The sequence below is a fragment of the Sciurus vulgaris genome, assembly GCF_902686455.1.
Source record: "Sciurus vulgaris genome assembly, chromosome: X".
Taxonomy (NCBI): domain Eukaryota; kingdom Metazoa; phylum Chordata; class Mammalia; order Rodentia; family Sciuridae; genus Sciurus; species Sciurus vulgaris.
Window position 1 is genome coordinate 53,493,536 of NC_136471.1, and position 24,567 is coordinate 53,518,102.

A 24,567-nucleotide genomic window follows, 5' to 3' on the forward strand; every position below is an offset into this window, starting at 1 on the left:
TTAAAACACTGGGAAAACTTGCTCAAATGTATATGTGTGTGTATATATATACACACATAATATATACACAATATATACACATTATATATTACTATATATTACATATTAAAGTATATATATACAAATAATATATATATGCATTATATATATTAAAGTATACATACACACACACACACACACACACACACGCATGCATATAAATCCCCCACCACGGGGTAGGAAATCAAAAGGTTTAGAGACTAATGTACTAGTTCAGAGACTAGGAAACTTTTTCTATAACTCTCCAGACAGTAAATGTTTTAGGTTTTACAGGTTATACCATCTTTGTCTTTGTATTCAATTCTAGTAGCACAAAGGAGCTATAGAAAATGCATAAACAAATGGATGTGGTTGCATTCAACAAAACCTTTTTGGGGACAACTAAAATTCACATAATTTTCATGGGCCCACAAATAGTCTTCTTTTTTGCTAATCACTTAAAAATACAAAAGACATTCTTAGTTTGTGAGTCAAACAAGATAAAATCCTTGTGGCAGCAATAGTATCTTTGTCATCTTTATGTCCTCTGCAACTAATGAAGTATCTGGCATTTGGCAGAGAGCTGTCAAATAAACTTTACCATGACATGGAAACTTGCCTTTGTTTTTTTCTTCTTTACAATTCCACCCACCTATGCTTCTATATGTCACCCCCTATCATAACATAAGCTCCTTAATGATAAGGATTTTCTCTGAACTCTTCAGAACTTGAAACAGTACCTAGAGCCAGGGATGGAGTTCAGTGGTAGAGCACTTGTGTAGCACACACGTACAATGTGTGGGTTCAATCTCCAGCAACACAAAAAAATAAAAAAATAAAAATAAGCAGCATATAGAAGGCCTTGGACTTTGATGAACTAAACTGTTCATACTATAAGGACATTTTAATGCCCCCAAAATAGAAACTGATAATTCAAAAGTGACACTCAGTTTCAGTTTGTTTAGATTTTCTCTACTTCCTTCCTGAGGCCCTGCACAGTATTAAGTACCCACCAAAGCAGCCTATTCACAGCTATTCTGGTATTATAGAAATCATTTGTTTACTTGCCTCCCTGACTAAACTCTGAGTTCTCTAAGGGTAAGGGAGATGTTGCATTCATCTTTATACTCTAGCACTACCTAGCACATTGCACACATCAATAAATGGTTGCTGAAATACATTTACAGCAATAAATACTAGCAGGACCTTTTAAAACAGAAAAATTATTTTTGAAAATATTTCTATATATAAACCTAGAACAGAGGTAGTGAATTAGTGAAGTTGACCAGTGACAGTGAATTCGCACACATACTTCCTGGAATTCCTCTTCCTAGAACTCCTATCCTACTATCCTCTCAGCAGTAGACCTTTGATGAGAATCACACTTGGTAAGGAAATTTAAAATTGACTCACATTTACTTGCCTTTTAAACCTGTTTTCTGGGTAAGTTTTGCTCCTTCTAAGTTTTTCATAGAAGTCTGTATAAGAAAATAAAATACACGATCTAGAAATAATAGTGACATTACAGTTTAATAATATGGAGTAAGGATACTAGAAATATAAATGTAACCAGTGGAAATTATGCTGTCTAGACAATTTCTAAGAATCTTATCATTTTTGACAGCTATTTCCACAGCAGATTATAGACTCTAAGACTTAGTTTACTGAAAATTTATTTTATGGTAGCTTAGCAGTTAATTAAAATTACTTATGCTGAGAGCACTAAAAGGTTCTCATCTAAGCTAACCAACTTGTAAAAGACTGGTGTTGGGTTAAAAAGAAACCTGTAATAACAGTCAAGAGAAAACAAGTATACTTGGGTTAAAGTACAACACCTGGTGTCCAAAGGCAAATATTCTATCTAAACTGAGGAAAGGGAAAATTGAGAGAACAAAAGTTAAAAGCCTTGGGATTATTTACAAGAATTCTAACAGATGGAATAGAGGATAGATAATTTAGCATTTAGTGCACATAATTATACTATCCTTAAATTGTGGCAAAAATGCAAAGTACAGTAATATAAATCACCAAATAGAAAAACATGTAGGGCCAGTAATGTAACTCAGTGGTAGAGCACTTGCCTAGCATGCATGAGACCCTGCTTTCCATCCCCAGCACTGCCACAAAAAAGTGTACAACATGAAATTTGTATGTGTATTCAACTATAAAGCATTATATTTACTAAGTAGATATTAAATAAAATTGCCCAGAAATCACAAATCATTCCTAACCTATACACTTGCATAAGAAAAAACTATTTAATTACCTGGATTAGAAAACAGTCCCTACTGACATTATCTATATGAATCCAATGTTGCCAATGTAACCCAGGTATCTCCATTGATAGACAAGACCCTTGTGTTAGGTAATAGAAATCAAATTCAAACTTGAACTCCCAAGAAGTTTCTGTGTGTTTATATTTTTAATCTTAAAATGGAAATCTCCCATCTCCTTCATACCCTCTCCCAAAAAAAAGGACTGCATTGATTCTATTTGTATAAATATAAGTTATATTATTAAACATTTAATAGTTCCTAAGCAGTATACTCAGTGTACAAAAAACAGTTCAGTTATTCTTGGAAGCTCAAAGCTGTGACAACTTAAAATGTTGAATCATTATTACCTGCAGCATTTTATTAATTTCCTTAGATTTAAAGTGAACAGAGGAGATATTTTTTCATTTTAATTAAAAGCAATACAAAATGTTTTTGGTTAACATGAGAAAGGTTACAAATATGACCTTCATTTGAATTTGAATTTGGGGTTATAATTTCATGTGTAATACCATTATAGTTCAATCACCTTTAAAAGTCACTAAAAGTAGATCAATAATGTAGAAGCAGTGTCATTTTCTTCCTACTATGTTTACCCACTTGTGGAAGATTTTTTTTTTTAATATTTTTTTTAGTTGTCAATGGATCTTTTGTTTAATTTTATTTATGTGTATTTGGTGCTGAGTATCAAACCCAGGGCCTCATACATGCCAGGCAAGTGCTCTACCACTGAGCCACAACTGCAGCCCTTATGGAAGATTTGAAAACATGATTCTGGGCAGAGGAGAGTAGAACTCTAAAAGAACAATTTACTCCATGCAGGTAATTACATCAATCATATAAAACCAATGGTATATTTGAATTCTTGAAAGTTGTTTTTTGGGTTTTTTGTTTTGTCTTTTTTTTTGTTTTTGTTTTTGTCTTGGAAAGAGGGATTTAACCCAAGGGTGATTTCCAGACCATTTTTATTTTTTTGAGAGACAGTCTCACTAAGTTGCTTAGGGCCTCACTAAATTGCTGAGCCTGCTTTGAACTTGCAATCCTCCTGTCTCAGTTGCCAGAATTACAGGCATATGTCACCGTGCCCTGCTGAAAGTTATTAATATAAGAAACATTTTTTAATTTTCAATTAATTGTTGGTAACCATACTCTAAGCATAAAATTCAGTTTACAAACTAAGGTGGCACACTGTTTACTAAGGAAACAGTATTCTACAATATAAATAATCATCTAAAAATCTCAGATTTGGGGCTTTAAATCTGTCAGCAATGGCCATTGCTACCATTACTCAGAAAGTCTGTCTATAATTGCTTCATTGAGTATCTATAATATGAAGTGATTTATCAATGCATGGAACAGATGTCAGAGTCAATGGAACATTAGTAATGTACTAAGACACCAGTAAAGTGAAACCAAGCCACTCAGATCTTTTATTTAACTGGGCTCATTTCAGATTTTCCCTTAACTTTACATAATCAAGTCATTTTTAAAATGAGGTATTAGCAATTAAATAAAATAGCTAATAATTTTTCAAAGTTCTATCCTGCAGTTAATTTCAAACTCAGCCCTGTACATGGTAATAACTATTGTTGGTAGTTATAATCTTCAGTCAACAAGAGTTTCAATGATCAGAGTAAGGTAGAGTTATATTTGAATATTGTTTTTCATTAATTTTTTTCAGCAAGCAAAACTTTCATGAAAACATATCGTTACCCAGAAATTCCAAATAGTAAACTCTATCAGTAATTTTAAGTTATTTCTTGTTAAGCATCACATACACTATTATTGTCTATAATGTCCTGATATTTGATCCGATCATTTAAAATGTTTTACATCTCACAGTATGTTATGCTAAAACACCGGTATAGCATTTAGGCCAAAGGGTCTAAACATTTATAGTAGTTCTCTAAAGTCTAAAAAAGCCAGGAACAGCACAATAAAGGGTAACATCAAGAGACTCAAGAGAAGTAAGCTTGCCATCAAATATGACAAGAACATCTTTTACATTGTTTGTAGAAGGACACCCACAAGAATGAAATAAAAAGGGGAAATTTCATATCTGAAAATCTACTTCTGTTTAGAAACAGAATTACTTAAGTGCCTTCTACCAATCAACTGCGATAATGACATTTTAACAGTTTTCCATTACTAGATTGTTGGCCTCTTTCTTTTCAATTGATGCTCTGTAAAAAGCGATTACAGATAACTTTCTGTCACCAGTAGGAAATAATCTACCCCAGGCTGGCTTTACTTACCACCCAATGTACCTGTGAGTTGCTTTTTATTTCCACTCAGTATGTGTGCAAGAAAAACATACCAATTTTATAGGTAGCTTAAATAAAACATTATTAAATGTAGATGTTATAAAAATGCCAATGGTTTAGATTTGTATGTACCTAATTTTGCATTCTAGCTCAGCTACTAGGCAATTTACAGAATTAATTTTCTAAGCCTCTCTCTAAGTCTCAATTTCCTTATCTGAAAACAGGGCAGAACAATCTTACCTACTTTGTGGCACTGTCATAAAAATCAAGTGAAATAATACATGCAAACTAGTTACATGCCTGTGTCATAAGTAAATAAAAACTATGCTTGTTCATAAAATAACTTTTTCACCGTAAATCAATTATGTTCAAACTAAAGATCAAATACATCAAACACATCAAATACATAATGTTCAAGTAGACTTCTCTCAAAGAAGAAATGCAATCCTTAAAAAACTTCCCTTTAATCTTTTGGTTGTTAACTTTTAATCAAAGCATATTTCTTGATATCTGACTCCTATTATCCTATTATTTAAAATGATATATTCATTAATAAATAATGAATGTTTCCATTTTTGCTGTTATTATCATCATTGTTTTGGCAACTAAAATAGGACAATAGAGAGATCAACTGAGGGCATCTAGGTGATCAGGAAATATTGACAATTGAAGAAATAAAGAAGCTTATTTGAGAAGGGAAGGGGAGGCCACAAATCTTTGTAATATGTATTCATTATAAAAATAACATGTATTCAAAAACTACATATTTGCTTATATATTTATTCACTTATATATAAAAAGTTTTTTTTAACTGACAAAACTGTATATGACATGTTTTAAAGTCAATGACTAAATCTAGCTCATTAACATATGCATTACCTCATACAGCTATCAATTTTGTGATAAGAATACTTTTCATCTAATTTAGCATTTTTCATGAAAACCATATATTATTAACTATAATAACCATGTTGTATAATAGATCTCTTGAACTCACTCCTAATTAAAACTTTGCATCCTTTTTCCAACATCTCCCCAATCCCTCCCCAACCACCCCAAACTCTAGTAATCACCATTCTACTCTCTACTTCTGTGAGATCAACATTTTTAGTCTCCATATAGGAGTGAATAAGAATATTTGTCTTTCTGGGCCTGTCCTGCCTCACTTCACATAATGGAAACTAAAATTACAAAGAGATACCATCTCACATGTTAGAATAGCTACTGTGGAAAAGACAAAAGATAACAAATGTTGTCAAGAACATGGGAAAAAAGGGAACCCCCTTGCACACTGTTAATGAAAATGTAAATTAATACAGTTATTATAGAAAAAAGTATGGAGGGTCCTGAAGTTTTTTTGTAAATAAAAATATCACATGATCCAGCAGTCCCACTACTGGAAATAAATGTTTTTAGCCAATATACAAGTTTATAGTATTTGAGTATGTGGATGATAATAACATAAATGAGATCCAACAAATTAAAGTATAGCACAATATGACAGTACTTGAAAAATATATTTTCTTAATATCTTATTCCCAAATTTCCATTAATGAAAAAATTCCCATGAGGTAAAAAGTAACACCAAGTTGAACATTTCTTTAAATCACTTTTATAAATCCAACAAGCAAATCTTTTTAAAAATATCACACATTTATAGAGGAAAATGATAATTTTCTGATGAAACATTAGAATAAACATTTAAACCACAATACTAAACACAAATTGAAAATGATGAGGGCTCACTGTTGCTTAGGGTTACAATCACATCAAAGACTTAAGTGAAACTGAATCAGAGTGAGCAAGGGAAGAGAATAGAAGAAGATATCAAAGAGGTAATAGGCAGGCAAGACCATACAGTGCTTTATAAGCTATTCTAAGTACAATGGTCTTCTTATACTAAGTAGAACAGGGATCCCTGGTAGAGATTTAGGAGACAAGTGATATGATGTTCATGCTTTAAATGAATAAATTTTTCTGTAGAGAATATATTATAGAGGATCATAGATGGAGGCACAGTGACCAGTTAGGAGTTGGGGTAATCATAATACTCCTACCACTGTTCTAGAAGTCCAGGTGAGACTTCAACAAATATGGTACCAATAGAAGTGATAAGAAATGGTTAGATGTTATAAGTTCCTTAATTTGCAAGGAGAGAGAATGGAATTTCCTAATGGGTTGAATGTGGAATGTGAGAGAGGGATAAAGGACACCTCACAGTTTTGGGCATAGGTAAACAGATGGAGATACTGTCAACTGTAAAGGGGAAGAATCTTAGAGAAGGTTTGGAGAGGAATATCAGCTGTTCTGGTGTGGCTATGGTATTTGGAGAGATCTTCTGAACATCCAAGAGAGATGTTCATACAAAGTTAGACATATGAGTTTGGAGTTTAGATATGTGGACTAGGCTGGAGATAAATTTGAGAATATGAGCATACAAATGGATTCAAAAGACATATAACTGGTTGCTATTACCAAAAATTGAATATAGAAAAGAGACAGAGTGGATAGAAAAGAGATGTCCAGGTTATGATCCCAGAAAAGAGACAGAGTGGATAGAAAAGAGATGTCCAAGTTAGGATCCCTGGGCCAATATTTACAGGTTAAAGACATAAAAAGGCATCATAAAGAAAGACTGAAAAGGAGCAGCCTGAGAGGTAGGAAGAAAACCAAATATGTGTTGAGGAGGAAAAATAAAAGTGCTTCAAACTGGGAGCTATTGATTGACTGCATCAAATGCTCCTCATGTGTCAATTAGAATGAGAACTAAAAACTGACCATGGAATTTAGCAGCATGAAGATCTTTGGTGACATTATAAAGGCAGTTTCTGTGGAATGGTAGAAGAGAAGCATGGTTGGAGTTAAGTTTATAACAGAAAGTGAAAAGTGAGGAATTAAAAACAGTGCACATAAGCAAAACAATCATGAGAAGTTTTGTTTCAAAGTAGAGTGAATAAATGGAGAGGTAGCTGGCAACCTACCAGAGATAGAGGGAAGGTTTTATAAGAAAGGACAGTATGTTTGTATGCTGCTGGGAATGGTAGAAAAGAAGAGGAGAAAGTCACTAAAAGCAATGTATGAAAAAGGGAATGGGATGGACAAGTGGAAGGACAGGGTCATGAAAAGTTCATCTATGATGACAAGAAGCAAGGCAGACTATTTAAATACAGATCCTAAAAGTTAGGCAGGTGTGGTGGTAGAAGTCTGTGGATGTTATCTTCCTATTCCTTCAGTTTACTAAGTTAAGCAGTAAGGTCATCAGCAAAAAATAAAGATGTAAGAATTCCAAGGTTTGAGCAGCAAAGATGGGAGGGAAATAGTCACCTGGGAGCATAGTTGGGGGAGTGGAGTAGGGCCATATAAAATGATTGTCTGAAAACATAAGGGGCTTTGGAAAAGGAATCTCTTTCAGAATTATTAATAGGGCAATACTGGATTAGAATAGCCAAAACCTAGAAGATGGGAGGAAGACCAGTTAAGAGGCCATCTTAGTGGCTACAAGAAGCACAGGAAGGATATTGTCTAAACTAGGGCAAGAACAGCTGGAGGACAACTGAGGACACAGATGTCAGAGTTATTACAAAAGCAGAACCAATGGGATCTGGAAAGCAATTAAGAGTGACTAAGAAAAATGAATGGAATAGAAAATGGTCCCACAGTGGTGAGCTTAAGACAACTGGAGTATGGCAAGGCCACTGATAAACTCTGAGAACTATTTCAATATTGCAAAAAATAGTAAATAAAGGGATCAGCAGATTAAAGCTGGAAGAATAACTTTTGAGTGATGAAGACTTAAAAAGATAAAAGTGCTAATAAATAGTCTCCATTTTTGTTGTTATTGCCATCATTTTTGACAATCAAGATAGGACAACAGAGTGGTAAACTAAGGGACATCTAGATAATCAGGAAATGTTGGTAACTAAAGAACAGGGCTTATTAGATAAAGGAAGGAAATGCTACAACTGTTTATAAAGTTGTCTATATAGAATTTACATTGATGAGTTAGACAGAATTTTAAAATAATGAACCATGGATCTGGAGCTCCAATTCTTCTCTGGTCAGGCTAACCAATGTAATATGGCCCAATGACTCATTTATCCCCTGTCCTTCCATAGACTGCTGACTAATCAAAATGTTATGTTTATTATCTAATACAAGAAACATCCATGACAACAAACTAGAAAACATAAGAACATGTTAAAAAATGTAAGTCATATAACTGTTGCTATTCGAACAAACTTGGATGAATTAATTTCTCTTTCTCTTTACTGTTTGTCTTTTGTTTTGTTTTGGTTTGCCTTTTTTGTCTTCTGTTTCTGTTTTAACCCTCTGCTCTTTCAACTCCATTTCATATACCAACAGGAGACCCTGTGGACTTAGACTTCTTTTGCTTTATAGGAAGAAGCACACAAACCAGTTAATCAAAAAATTGACCTACGTGATGGAAACTAGTAAATACTAGAAAACAAAGGTAAGTCAAACTGTTCCTGCTTAACTGTCCCTGCTTCTGGAAGCTCTCAGTGGAAGAGACAGGCAAGGATGTTTTAGCTCAAAAAAGACACTTTTACAAATAGTTTTGTTGTATCAACAAGTTTCAGGTCTGTGTTATACATGATATAAACACAGTCTACACAAACACATCTACCTAAAAATCCAGTGTTATTCTTGACACACACATTTTAAAACTACAACAAAATTAGAGGTCTAACTTACCATCATTTTTTCAAAGAGATCCAGTACTTCCTTTTCTGACAAATTCAAAGATCGTTCATCATATAATGGCTGAGCTGCTGGAAACTCAGTCATTGCGACTTGGGAATCAATAGGATGTTGAATAAGAGGTTTTTCTTTCTTGACCGTAGATTTTCTAAAACTTGTAATTCGGTCACGCTGCAAACAGAAAAAAAAAAAATTAAAAGCCCTAAGAAAAAGATCGAGAATCATGAACATGAAGAACTGAAACATCAAAATGTCACTTAGTATAATATATATTATTATTGTCTCTTGACAAAATGTTATTTTAAGCAGCAAGCTCTAGTTAGAGATTGTACTATTTTGAAACCTTGAAGGAGCTCTTCAACTTCAGAAGTCTGAGAATGAAAAGTATTTCTCAAAAGTAAAACTTAGTCCCTTGCATTTCTATTTTGCAAAATAAGTAACTGCAAAGAAGTCTCAGAGCCAAGTGTAACTCCAGGAGGTTGAGGCAGGAGAATCACAAGTTCAAGGCCAGCCTCAATAACTTAGCAAGGCTCTCTTAGCAACTTAGCAAGATGCTGCCTCAAGATAAAATTTTTTAAAACACTGGGGACATGATAAAGTGCCCCTGGGTTCAATCCCCAGTAATCAAAACCCTGTGCTTATTTCAGGAAGAATATTTCTTTAGCAAATTTAGAACTATGAAAAATAAGAGAAAGAAAATAAGGAGAACTGAGAATACCCAACTCTAAGGAGGAGTTAGGGCAATATTTCTCTTCTTCATGGAAAAATGGAGTGGGGGTGCAGCTCAGTGGTAGAGCACTTTCTTAGAGCATGCTGGACGTGGGTTCGAACCCCAGCACAATAAAAAATAAGTACAAAAATTGTGACAAATATGTATGATGAATCTGTCAATGTAGCAGTCAAACAGAGTGGTTAAGAGCATGACTGAAACCAGACTACCTGGGTCTGAATTCAGATGGTCATTCACTGTCTGAGTAACCCTGTAAAAGCTTCTTGGTATCTCTATGACTGTTTCTTCTTGAAAATAGGGATAATGATATGACCTACACTATAGTGTTATTATGAGATTTAAATAATATGCTAAGTGTGCATAACTGCTATTTATTATTGTTTTTATTACTACTATTATTATTTTCCTCCAACTTTTTTTCCCCTAAAATGTGGGACCAATGAAAAAGCAAGACAAAAATTAAAACATCGCTTTTTCCATTTACTGGAAATATAACATAAGCAAGAAGTATCTTTTTCCTATAAATACAATTATGAAGAACTCACTATTTTATGGATATTGACTTTGAACCATTGATTCCGTGCACAATCTCTAATAATTAGCTTGCTCTTTCACATAAAGTGAGTTAATTACTTCAATCGCATGTAAACAGGCCATTATATTTTAGACTGCAAAACATCAGACATCAAAAATTAGTAATGTACATAAAACTGAATGCAACTCAGTTTTATTCAGGTTTCTGTTAGGAAGCACATGCATATCATGAGCTCACGTTAAACAAGCAGACGCGTTAGATATAAGAACAGTGCGTGTTCTCTGCCAGGTTGAAAAGGGTTCTTTAAAAATTGCCTCAATGATATAAAAAGCATCACAAACATTATTAACCCAGCTCATGTAAAAGCATGTTGATCCCATTAAAAGAACATGTCTTTCATTTTATTGTTTCAAAGAATACCTTTTTAACTAAAAGGTGTATTTTGAAAGAAGTATGAGCAGTTTTAAGCAGCTTATTGAGGATTACAAAAATGATTTGAGTACATGGATGCTTACAAAGAGACTATATAAAGTACAATATTTTAGAGTTGGGAAGAAACAAGAAAATTCATCTAGACCAATTCCCTCATTTCACAGAAAAAGTGACACACCTAAATTCATTAAGCCCCTGATTCCTATCCCAGTCTTCATCATAACTTATAATTTACTTCTTTGCATTATTCTGAACTCTATTCTCAATTGTTTTTTAACTCTTTGAGGGAAATTAAATTGGTTTAGATATGTAGTCTGTCTTCACACAACTCAAGAAAAAAAAATACTAAGTAATCCCAAATAAGCTGAGTATATATCTAACACTCAAATTTCACTAAAAGATATGGTGGACATGAAAGCATTTAAATATGCAATTGACCATAAATTAATATATCTGTCTTCTTTTCATTCATATCACTTAATATTTACTTTTGCAGTACTATCTTTTTTACTCAGTAGCACCATTACTAACATATAAATTCGATCTTTCACTATGTCCTTCATTTTTATCTTGAAAACTTGGCTTTTGATTTCTGCTATATCCTGGTAAGAAAATCAAGTCAAGCCACATACTTTCATCTCCATAGAGTACTAAAACTATTTACATAATTTGTAGATAGGTAATTTCACACAGAAAAAAAAAAAGGCATTGCTTACAATACCATTTTTTTAAGTTTAGCTATAAAAGGGCACATTTAAATTTTGAGCCCATAACTTCTAATAAGTTTTACTATGATAGAGCTCTGCTTAGAAATAGTCAAGTTTTTTAAATTTAACAGTACACATCTAAAATATTGAACTTAATTTCTTTTCTATTTCAAATTAATTTCCTCCGATATTAATGCTTAATATATTCACGATTGATTTAGCTATAGGAAAAGGAAACTGTGTTTTTCAAAATCTAGACATACAAATTTTTTTTTTTTAATTTGGTTATGGTATATATCAGGTTGACAGCAAAATTTTGTTGGAATCTCACAAAATTCTATATTAATGTTCAAATATGGAAGTCACTTTATTAACAATTATTCCATTCTACTATACTCTGTAAACACCCACTTTATATCTTACATATATCAATGTTTTAATGTCCACACATATTAATTTTTAAAAAGTAACATGCATAAATAATATAACGTGCTAAGACCACCTTACCACATCATCTGCCAAAGTTTTTATTTGAATGTTCTATTAAATCCAAAAGAAAACAAACAAAAAGAAATACCAGTCAGATATGAGAAATTCACATATCAAACAACATAATAATAGGTGAATGGTTCATTTTTTATATTATCAACTATAAATAGTCAAAAAGAAGTAGAAAGTTTAATATAAAAGCAACGCATCATTTACAAAAGAAAAAATAGCAGCTTAGAGATTAAAAATGAAGGTTTGATTGAGGGAAATGATGATCTATTTGTCTTTAAATATGGTTCCCAAGATTCCAGAGCCAAATCTAGATCAGCTAGCACTATCAATGTCCAAATATGAGAAAAAATACAGCAAAATAATAAGCCATACAAGTTTTTTCAAACCTTTTTAATGAATAATCAGGTTTTAAACATATCTAAATTAAAAAAAAAAAAACATGTACAATAGGGTAAATGTCACATTTAATAATAGTATGAAATAGTTTGGTCTCAGAATTCAGTGATCAGTGTTACTTCTGGTGGACATTTAAAGAATACCTTTATAAATATTCTAAATAAAATTGTGATCCTGTTAGTATATGCCAATTTCTCAAAATCTCCCAAGACCTTTTCTTTTTTTTTTTTTTTTTTTTCCGTACTAGAGATTGAACCCCGGGTGCTTTTACCAATTAGTTACATCCCCAGCTATTTTTGAGCAGGGTCTTGCTAAATTGCTATGGCTTCCATAAATTGCTAAGGTTGGTATTGAACATGTGATTCCCCTGCCTCAGTATCCTGAGCCACTGGGATTACAGGTATGCACCACCATGCCCAACTGTAGTGCACTTATTTTATAATAAAAACAGCCATGTTGCTTAATGATGGAGATATGGTCTAAGAAATGCATGTTGGTTTCATTGTGCAAACAGTATACCTACACAAACTAACATGGCTGTGACATGGCTAGGTAATAAAATCTTATGAGACTGGTCGATATGACTATCCATTTTAACTAAAATTTTATTATGCTGGACATGACTGTACATTGAAGCATCAATTAAGAGATGTAATTGGAAAGAACCAGATTTTTTAAAAATTGTCTACAGGCTGGGGGCAGTGGTGCATGCCTGTAATCCTAGTGGATTTTGAAGTTGAGGCAGGCAGATGGCAGGTTTGAAGCCAGCCTCAGCAACTTAGCAAGGCTGTAAGTAACCTAGTGGGACCCTGTCTCAAAATTAAATATAAAAAGGGCTTGGGATGTGGCTCAGTGGATAAGCGTACTTGGCTTCAATCCCCAGTAACAAAAAAAAAAAAAAAAAAATCATCTATTAGAACTGAATTTAACCCTTCTGCCCTAATTCTACATTTCTTACAAAAGAAGCTGAATAATTTGTATTAATTTGATCATGCATGTTCGCATCCCTTTTTACTAAGAAAAACACAGTCTTATCAGCAGTAATAAGGATTCCAGTTTGAGTTTTAAGTGAGAATTGTTTGGCCTCAGGATCTCAGGAAATTATCTTCAAATACTACCAAACCTGTGGCTTTATAAAGTTCCACTTTTCCTGGACCAGTGAGGGTAAATATACTATTACATGTATAGCTGTTTTTCTACTTTTGATCCTTTGGTTTCCTCAGGGAATCTAAACTTCTAACCCATATATTATGTTTTCATCACAAACCCCAATCTACTGCCATGGAAAAGAAAAGGAGGGATTATTTATATGAGAATTAAAGCCATTTTAAGAAAGATGAATGTACCTAGGACTCTGTTAGCTATTTTCTCTTTAGTTTTTCTAATGGGTTACAGAAAACTTTTATGCACAATTAGAAGTTTTATGATTTCCTATAACACAAAATCAGAAAAAGAAGTGACAAAGTATCAGAAGTGCTTGAAGTAACCGTGCTACCATCTGAATGGGTGTCTGTCCACCTGGGATTTTGAGACAAATTATACAGTTCTACGAGTAGACTCTTCTTTTGTTTTTTCCCCATCCTTTGGGGTTGTAAACTCAAAACTGTAAACACATCTGTATCTCCAAAGCAAGAATGTAAATTAAAGGGAAATATGATTTGCTTTAGTCAAATTCCCTAAGGTGCACAAGTGTCAGAAATGCTTCAAATCTGTGTCTCAATTGAATACATGTTGACAGTTAATCATGGGAGACAAAGACAAGAAAAAAATTGCTATCAATTTTCCCACCTGATCCTATGGGAAGAAACTGAGTCTTCATCTCTGTCCCTCACTACTCTTTTCTGGAATTAACATACTTTGGGGGCCACATTAAGCCACAAAGTACTGACTATTAGAGTTGGAGAAAATTTGAGATAATCTGGTCCAATCTCTCATTTTAAAAATAAGAGGGTAATGCTTATGTTAATGGTACACCTGCATTCCATTTGTTCACATATAAAACTTTTCATGTCACCTTGGTCTCTTCCCTCTCCTTCATTCCCAACAACCAATCAGCTAGCTGTCCAGTCCCACTATCATCTTTCAACAGTTCATAAATATCTGCTTCCAGCCACCATCGATTCTTTCCTAGAGACCTGTAATAACCTCCTATCTCCCTGTTTCCACTTTTGCTTTCCTACAGTTAATTTTGAGCACTGCAAACCAAGTGATGCTGTGGAAACCAAAGTCAGATCATGTCACTCCTTGGTTCGAAACTCTGCAATGTCTATTTTCACTCCTAGTACAAATCCAAGATGTTAAAATGGCCTATCAGGCCCTGTAGATCTGCACACTGCCCAGATCCCTCTGACATAATCTCTGACTAGTATACCTTCATCCATCCAGCTCCAGCCACACTAGGCACCTCGCTATTCCCCCACAGGCACTGGCTCTTCCTTCTACCTGGAACGCTCTTTTCCATTATACCTGTGATTTATTTCTTCAACCCCTGCAAGGCCTTGCTCAGTGAGGCTACTTCCCATCCCATCTGAAATTGGAAACATGGGACCCCCTTCACACATTCCTGGCACTTTTATCATGCTCTTTTTCTTTTTTCCAATAGGACTTAACATGTCAAACAATTTATAGTTTCCTTTATTATTAATTTTAGTCTTTCTCTCACTAAAAATATGAACTCCACAAGGTCAGGGACTTTTCATCTGTTTGGTTTTGGGATATGCCCTTAATGCCTAGAGCAGTGCTTGGTACACTGAAGTGCAATAAAGATTATGAATGACTATCATACTCCAATCCATAAATATTCAATGACTCTCCATGACCTATAAAGAGTAATCTCCCAAATAAGGCATTTGGCCCTAGGCTACATTCTTCTTCTTCCTTCATAACCTCTGTGCTATATAAAACAAAAACTGAAATCCTTTTCCCAGTGCTCCATAGTGTCCTGTTTGTACCTCCACAGTTCCCTCTGACCTCAAACACTCATATTGTTAGATAGGTTTCCATTTCTAGAGCCCCTGAATTTAAAATGTGGTTCTTAATAAACCAAATGTGGAACCCTGTTCAAAAAAAAAAAAATTCTGGAAGAGGATTGTGCTTTCTTTTATTCTTACAGAACTTTTTTCCTAACACATTTTCAAGAGTGATAGAGTACCCGAAGGCACATAGGAAATTATACTCTTGTAAAAAATTATCCCAATTACCTGTGATAGAGAACCATAAAGAAGAACACTCTGCTTTTGATTTCTTGACTTATAAATTTCATTCAACTACAGAATATATACACATCTGTGCACATTCACTCTAATACAGATATTTTCTCATATACTTCCCTCATGCTTTCATAAATATATTTTATAAATATAATAACATTATTTAGAACTTTTCTTTGTAACACTTTGGGGAAAAAAGAGATAAACATGGTCTATTAAGGAGGAAAATCTTTAAGCACATATGAAGAGACTGAGTTTCAGAAGTGGTGATTTTGGGCCACTGTGCATTAAAAATACGTTGAAATCATTGTATAAGTTCCAATGAAATTATCTACGATAGAAAAGATTTGTGCCACACAATTTGCTTTAAATCTTATTCAAAAAAGAAAAGTACAAAAGTACTCCATCATAGCAATAAAAACACCACCAAAAAGAAAGAAGTTCAGAGAATTGTAAAAAGCTGCTTTTTGACAAGATTAAATCAGTCATTTTTATGTGAACTGACCTTTAAGACACATTTGAAAAATGGTTGTATTAAAATACATCATCAGATTTGGGGTGTAGCTTAGTAGTAGAATGCTTACCTAACATGCATGAGGCCCTGGGTTCAATCCTCACTGTCACAAAAAATTAATAAATAAAATATAATGCATTTTTATTTACAATAAGAGTCTTCAGGGATAAGCTCTCGAATTTTACCTAAATTTATATGGGTGTATGTGTCTCTTCCTCACACCACACTGAAGTAAACATCATGGATTTTTACTCCTATATACAAACTACAGAGCTACTATGGAGTTAAAAAAAATTACAATCCAAAAGACAAAAATGACCCCAAAAATCTTTATTAGAATCACATTCTTGAATTAAAAGCACTGATTAAAGTCATTTTAGTAAGTTTTTATTATGCAAATCTAATGATAATGGTCATTACAACAAGGGCAGATTGCACCAATAAGTATAGTGACCATATATTTTCATTAAAATCAACTCTGGAAAAGCAATCAGATTGTGCATTAGTCAAACAATCTGAGTTTATTAAACTTCACTTATGATCAGCTATATTAAATATAACTTAGTACAGTATTATGTGAGTATTGTATAATTATAAAAGTATCGCTCTAGAGCCTCTACCCCTTAAGAATAAGAGAAATGGCTGACTTACTTATAAACTCTAATGCTGTAGTTCTTATTACAATGCAAGAGATCATTATTCCAAGAAAATTAAGTTTTAATTTTCTCAATCAGGCAGAAATTAACAAAAACAGCAAGATGTAAAGATTCATCTCTCCTACGACTAATGTTACATGGTAATACAATGTTTTATAAACATTGTGCAATTACTCCAGTGCCACAGAAATTGGACAACTAAATTGCACATAATTCAAAAGTCTCATCACCAACTCAAAAACTTAGTCATGCTATTTGACAATTTTCTTCTCTTTTAAAGAAAATCAATAAGTTGGCCATTACAACAAAGATGAAGGGTCAATTATTTACCCAGCTTTGAGTTTCATGCTCTCCAAGAAGAAGGGGGCAACAGGACACAGAAAAAAAAAAAAAAAAAAAAAAAACACTTTTAACTCAACTGAACAAATATTTGAGCATCTTCAATGCACCTGCTCAATGCTGGGCGCTGGGAATACAATGGTAAACAAGGTAATCATGTTTTTCTCCTTTATGGAGGTTACAGTTTAGTTGAAGATCAGAGAAAAGAAAGAATAATAACAATAAAAAGATTCTGAGAGCTCTGATAAAGGCTCCAAACATATCCCAAGAGAGAAAGACCTTGAGGAAGGTGATCACATCAACCATTGATCCAGGGTTTGATTTCTCTAGACGTAATATTCCTGCCCAACACCTATACACGTCAGGGACAGTCACAGAAAGAAGTACTTACTATTCAAAGGCCTACCTCCAATTTTTCAGATCCTGTACTATGAACCTTAAGAACCATTAAAAGCAATCAAGACAATCCGAGGCCATTCAACCAACCTGGTAACCAAGCTGAACATTCTGTGCAGGCATGCAAATACTTTATTATAAAGAGATTTTACATTAGCTGAGTACGGCTCAGTTGTATTTATTTCACCAAGAAAGCTATCTATCACCTGATTTTTGGAAGTGAGCTCAATGTAGAGGTTTGCTTCTAAGATGACAGGAGGAAAACAAATTTTAGCTTTCACAATCATTGAAATATTTACTGCCTGTATTTAAAATTACTCCAAAACATTCTTTTATCTCCTTTATGACAATAAGGGTCATTTTCAGATACCCATATATCATCTCAGGCACTGCTGTCCTCTATCACCATTAGCAATTATGAATAGATGTCAGATCAATCAGCAGTGTGCTAGGCACTAGGAATTTAAAGAGATATGGCCCTGCCCTTGAAGCATTTTGCCTAGTAGGTGAGAAAATGAAGTCACAGACATTAAGCTCCAATCCAATTCTCCACCTTACTTTGTTATTTTTTTTTTTTACTAGTTAAACATTTTTTTTATTGTAAACAAATGGGATACATGTTGTTTCTCTGTACATGGCGTAAAGGCATACCATTTGTGTAATCATAAATTTACATAGGGTATTGTTGTTTGATTCATTCTGTTATTTTTTCCCTTCCCCCCACCCCTCCCACCCCTCTTTTCCCTCTATACAGTCCTTCCGTCCTCCATTCTTGCCCCCCTCCCTAACCCTAACTCTAACCCTAACACTAACCCCTCCCTCTCCCCATTATGTGTCCTCATCCACTTATTAGCGATATCATTCGACCTTTGGTTTTTTGAGATTGGCTTATCTCACTTAGCATGATATTCTCCAATTTCATCCATTTGCCTGCAAATGCCATAATTTTATCATTCTTTATGTTAACATTTCAAACTGTTCATTTCATCATTTTAGTAGAGCAATACTTCTTTATTTTTGCAACTGTAAGCACACCATCTTAGAAGCACTATCAAAAGCCTCAAATATTAACTCAACAGAGTTCTTTGCTATTAAAATCAAAATTCTTTTCACCACTTTTAAGACACACACACACACAAAAAGTCCTTTGGTAATTTTTCTTCCCAAGATGCTCTTGCATTTCATAAAGAACAAAATATTTATGTATAAGGGATTAAATATGACATCATAGTATGAGGCTTCAGTTTTCTTCATGAAGCAAAAAACTGTTATCTCACTAGATTAGTTTTGTTAATCTGTCACAACAACATATGCTCAATCTTAAATGAACTGCCTTGCCTTATATAAACTTCAATCTTGAACTGCCAGAAGGGGTGACTATGATATGAAAATCCAGCAGTCTCTTCTGTTTAACAAGCATGATCAACTTCAGGACTATGGGTAAATGGTTCAGGAAATGTACGCTTGCCATTTAGTTCTTTTTAAAAGTTCATACTAATGAATTGGAGGAAACTGCTGAGTACCTGAATTAAGTACAAACAATTACAGGAATAATCCAGATTTTTAAGAGTAGTAACTTCTTCTCCAGGTATAGAAACAGTGTTTGTATGCTTTGTACTAAACCATTGCAAATGGGGAAAAAATATTTGGACGTTAAATTCTTCTTTCACTCTTAGTCTGTGAATAAAAAAAAACAACAGGAATGAAAAAGAAAGCTAGTTCTACACAAATACACATTTTTCCAAACCAAGCACAGTACCCAGTACATAACAAGATACACTTAAACAAATGGGGCTCAATATTTAATAAACAAATTTCTACCTTCTCTGTTTTAACAAAAAGACAAATGAATCAACTAAACATTAATCAAATACCAGGTAGCACTTTATGGCATGTGGAAGTGTAAGGCATGATTCTTCCCTTTAGGCTTTTACAACCTAACCAGGGAGTGAAAACTAATGACATAAAAGCAAATAATTAAATGAATGCTTAATTATGAGGTTCTAAGATATGTCACTTCTCTTTCTCCCTTGGCACTATCATATTGTCCTGTGTTCTCATCTCATAGCATTAATCACTATATGAAATATCCTTGTACACTATTCACTTGTTTATGTTCTAGATTGTAGAAAACAAGTTCCCTCACAACAGAGGCCTTAACTATCTTATTCACATTCTGCTCTCTGGCACTTAGAACAATAGCTGGCACATAATACCTATTCAAATACTTGGTGAATAAATTCACATAAGTACAATAAGAATTCAGAGAAGAAAGAGATAAATCTAGCTTCATTGAAAAACTATGTAAGAACTGTACCTTAACTGTTGGGCAGAAATAACTGGAAAGAAGGAAAGAGAAGATGTCACACAAACAGAATGACATTAATATTTTGCTTCAGGAAGAAGAGGGGGGTTTAAATTTTGAATATATACTGGGGGGGTCATATTATAGACAGTCTTGAAACCCAGGAGGAGCAGTCCAGACTAAATTTGACAACTACTGAGGGTCCTTACAACTTACGGATTCACAGAGAAATATGAAGAAAGTGTCATTTTAGAAAGCTAACTTTGTGTGGCACAGGACCACAATCTTTCCCTGAAACTCTTGAAGCCAGATGTCTTAGAATTCAGAATGTTTCATAGTTGAGAAAGGACTATGGTATGTGCTCCATATATTGCAAAACACACCCAATAAGATCTAGGGTAACACACCACCCAAATGCATTCAAGTTAAGCAGTGAAATATTAATGTTCCACTAAAAAGGATAAATAAAGACTATAAATAGCCTCAAGTAGGTTAGGATTGGTGGCCAAATTATAAAAGTCTGTTTTCAGAGTTTTCAGAACTTAGAATTCCAGAAAAGGGTTGTGGACCTCAAATGTTCAGGACTAATTACAGAAGGAATCAAAGGTCTAAAAGAAGTCTCCCAGAGATCAGTAAATTTGTTCTAAACAACAGCTACCATTTACTGAGTATTTATTGTGTGGCAGGCATTATGCTAAGAGCTTTACATGTATTGCCTCATTTAAATCCTCACAATAATGCTATGTATAGGAATGTGGTACCCTGGGATGGGGAAGGGGGACTGCTAGGGAGGAATACTGGCTGAATTATATTATTATATCATTTGCATACACAAATATGTAATAACAAATCTCACCATTACATAAAATTATGATGCACAAAAGAAAAATGGGTAAAAAGAGGAATGTACTGTCCTGTGTTGTGCCTCAGGAAATCAAGGTTAACAGTCATTAAGTCATCTGCTTGAAGTCACAAAGATAATGAATTATATAGCTGAAATTAGCATTTAGGTCTGACTAGACCAGAACTCTAAAACCTCTATCTACATTCTGAAATCTATGTGCAAGAGTCTTTATCAGGACAATGCTGGCTAGAACTCAGGCTCTTTTTCAATCTTGGCCATACCATGTGCTCTTTGCTCTAAGAATGACTCACTCACATCTCCCCCCAACCCCTTTCTTCTTCATCTGGTCATCTGCTATTCACCTTTTCTACTTTTAGTAACTTTTACATTTGTGCTATTATAGACTCCTATGCAACACATTCCAATTAGCAAATTATAATTCCCTATCAATATGGGCCTTTCCTGCTACACTGTAAACTGAGTGTAGTAAGGACTAGATCTCTCTTAGTCCCCAGTGTCCTCAGGGTTCTGTATAGTAAGAACTCAAATCTGTGATGCTTAACGGAATTAGGACTGTGGGGGGAGGAGGAGGGAGACAGAGAGAGCAAAAAAGAGAGAGATCCAGTTATGAGATGATAAGAGCTCAGACTGATGGTAGTAATAGGAACACAGAAGACAGTTAGTATATGTAATTTTGTTTAAATTACACTTGTTATTGAAGCAATGTACCCAGACATATGATTGTTGTTTGTATTAAATAGAGTAATTTAAATATCTGTTGTTGTGATTACTATCTTTACAACACACAAATAACCTCTAAATGGCTATGATTATCACTCTGGAGATACTTCACCTCACAATGACTTGCCATGTATGTACTTCAAGTAGCATTTATAAATAACCACATCATTTAGTTTCTGATGTAGCTGCAAAATTAATCTGACAAAACAAAATGATTCACTCCTTGAAAAATTCAAGAGTATAAATCACCTAAAACTGAAAATTATACCTGAGTTGTGAATAAGGTATTATTATAACATACTTTTTGTGGGGAAAAAAAAATACATAAAAGTCAGCCAACAATTTAAGTTAATTTCAATATCAGTACTTTTAACTGGTATTCCTGAATTTGAAAACAATCCTCAATTCAGGAATGAGTCATGTCTAAAAGTTCATTTGTATAGCAGTTGTTCAGCTCTTGGAAAACATGTTTCCAAAGGTTTAACTCTGAAAAAAGGTTTCTAAACTAAAAGTAGACAGCCTTCTATCCATGGAAAACAAAAACAGCCTATTTGGACTCATATAGAAAGAACTTTTAAAATAATTAATTATTATAAAAAAATTTAAAACTTAAAAACTTAAGCAAAATACAAATATATAAAAATAGGCAAAAATGGTTGTCTTCAGAAAACTTACAAAGGGTTTGAGAGAGAATTTACTGTTAACAAAACATTATTAAATTTTGTGAAATTCATTTTTCCCAATCTGGGAAAAATCCTGAGTAGTGACAGCTCTACCAAAAGCTTCTGTCACACACTGTTCCTTAAATATATATTTTTTTTAAACTTGGTTTTAATTTGGTTAAGGGATTCTTTCCCAAGGTAGGGACAGAAACTCTGTCAATATAATAAACAGAGAACATGTTACAGAAAAAAATGTCATGGCCTGCACAGTGGTGCACGCCTATAATCCCAGCAGCTTGGGAGGCTGAAGCAGGAGGATCGCAAATTCAAAGCGAGCCTCAGCAACTTAGTGAGACCCTGTCTCAAAAGACAAAATGAAAATAGCTGAGGATGTGGCTCAATGGTTAAGCACCCCTGGGTTCAATCCCCAGTACCCAAAAAAAAAAAAAAAAATATATATATATATATATATATCATTTATGCCATTGTGTTTTACAACTGTTATCTTCATGAATTAATAGGTAGTTCTAATTCTCTTGACTTTTTTATGATTTTAGGCAAAACAACAATTCTGTTAGTGTTTATTTGGATATACCTCAAATTTCTTCTACTTTAATTTTGTTTTTTGTTTTTTTTTTTATACAATGAACCCTTTATGTTTTTGAATAACTGAAGAGGAATAAGAACTGCAAATAAAAATGAGCAACTATAATTGCTCTTGAAGCATCATCCATGTGTAGTACATAATCACTATCAGTTACAATATAAAAAACAATGAGCTGGTCCCTGTGCCTGCAGAATTACAGGTAACCCAAGAACTAACACAATGACCTTTACACTTATACAGGTCAAAGCAAACAATTCAAACTGTCTTCTTTAAATAAATGTATGTGTGTGTGTGTGTGTGTGTGTGTGTGTGTGTATTATATATATGTGTGTGTATATTATATATATGTGTATAATATATATATATATTATATATATATATATATGGAGAGAGACAGAGACAGAGAGAGACAGAGAGACAGAGAGAGAGAATATCACCAAAATTTTTTGGTCTGTAGATTCTGAGATAGAAAACATACTTTTTCTTCCTTTGCATCTAGACGTTAAAACAACTGTCTTATACATCAATATATAGATCACAGTTTGCATAAAGTCAGAAGAAAATAAAGTGGCTATTAACCTCTCATGCAATTCTTGGACTTTGCTGATGCCAGCAAACGTTTCTGACCAGCAAAATCAGGTCCTTTCATAGGAACTCCTGAAACCAATGAAATATAAGAGTACATCTCTGCACATAATACTTCAGCCATATTAATCTTGCCAATAACTCAGTTTGTACATGAATTTCTCTTTGATGAAACAGAAAGACTGAGTTCTGCAGCATAAATTTAAGAAGTTCTAAATTTATTATAATAGTGTCTGTCGAAGTTTCTATTTTCCTCAAGCTGAGTAGTTTGGTTTTATAACACTTTGGCAAATTAGGGATTAGGAAGGTTGAACTTAAAAGTTACTATGCAACTGACAGAGTGATTTATCATCAGTTGATCACTGAAATACAAATATAGATGTGCTTAAACATTTATAGAATTTTTCTTGCTGTGTTGTCAGGAGTTCTAGCCCCAAATTAATGTACCAGTACCAGCATGATAGCCAAGATTTTTACAAAATTCTAAACTGACTTCTCTTCAAGTATCATCCTATTTGCTAATAATGGTGCTCTTTACTCTAAACAAAATTAAATATAATATGAAAACTACAATCAACACTAAAGAGGTTTTTAATAAACATGAACCTTTTAATAGCCCAGATTCAGCACGTGAACTTGGTTCTGCCACTACATTTTCCTATAGCTCCAAAGTTCTCAATGACAGCTAAATTCCCAAGTCAGCTTAAAAAATTTTTTTAGTCTATAATACTTCAAATCCACACCCTGAGTAAGCAGTATTCCAACTCTGTCCTCCTTTGAAATATTTTCTGTAGAAAATATACATTCTGACTTAGGGTATAAAAAAGCTTGGTTTTTCTTTTCTGTAGGCAAGGCTGGCTGCATTAACAATGGGCCACAAGGGGACAGAAGAGAGACCACTTACCTCAGCTTAAGAGTTCAAAGAATAACACAGGGGAAGACAACTCTCCAGATTAAGCTCCTTTGGTGTCTTAACTGGGAAACGGGGCAATTTACCCCTTCTGTTAAAGAAATTGTTGTGGAATCCAAATCCCTTCATAAACACTGCCTCTATAGCACTTACAGTGAATTTGTTCAAGAGCTTAAGAACAAATTTGATCCACCAAGTGAAAAGTTTCTCCATTTTCAGATAGC

At 33.7% G+C, this 24,567-nt stretch overlaps 1 protein-coding gene across 1 annotated transcript in view; it reads right to left on the reverse strand.

Annotated features, from left to right (window-relative positions):
- Positions 1-24,567, reverse strand: part of DIAPH2 (diaphanous related formin 2) — a 796,567-nt gene that overhangs the window by 737,789 nt on the left and 34,211 nt on the right. Inside the window, exons 2-3 of the mRNA XM_079124055.1 lie at positions 12,186-12,218; positions 9,269-9,445 (exon numbers count right to left, since the gene is read on the reverse strand). Of these exons, the coding sequence (XP_078980181.1) occupies positions 9,269-9,445; positions 12,186-12,218 (210 nt within the window). The remainder of the gene's footprint in view (positions 1-9,268; positions 9,446-12,185; positions 12,219-24,567) is intronic.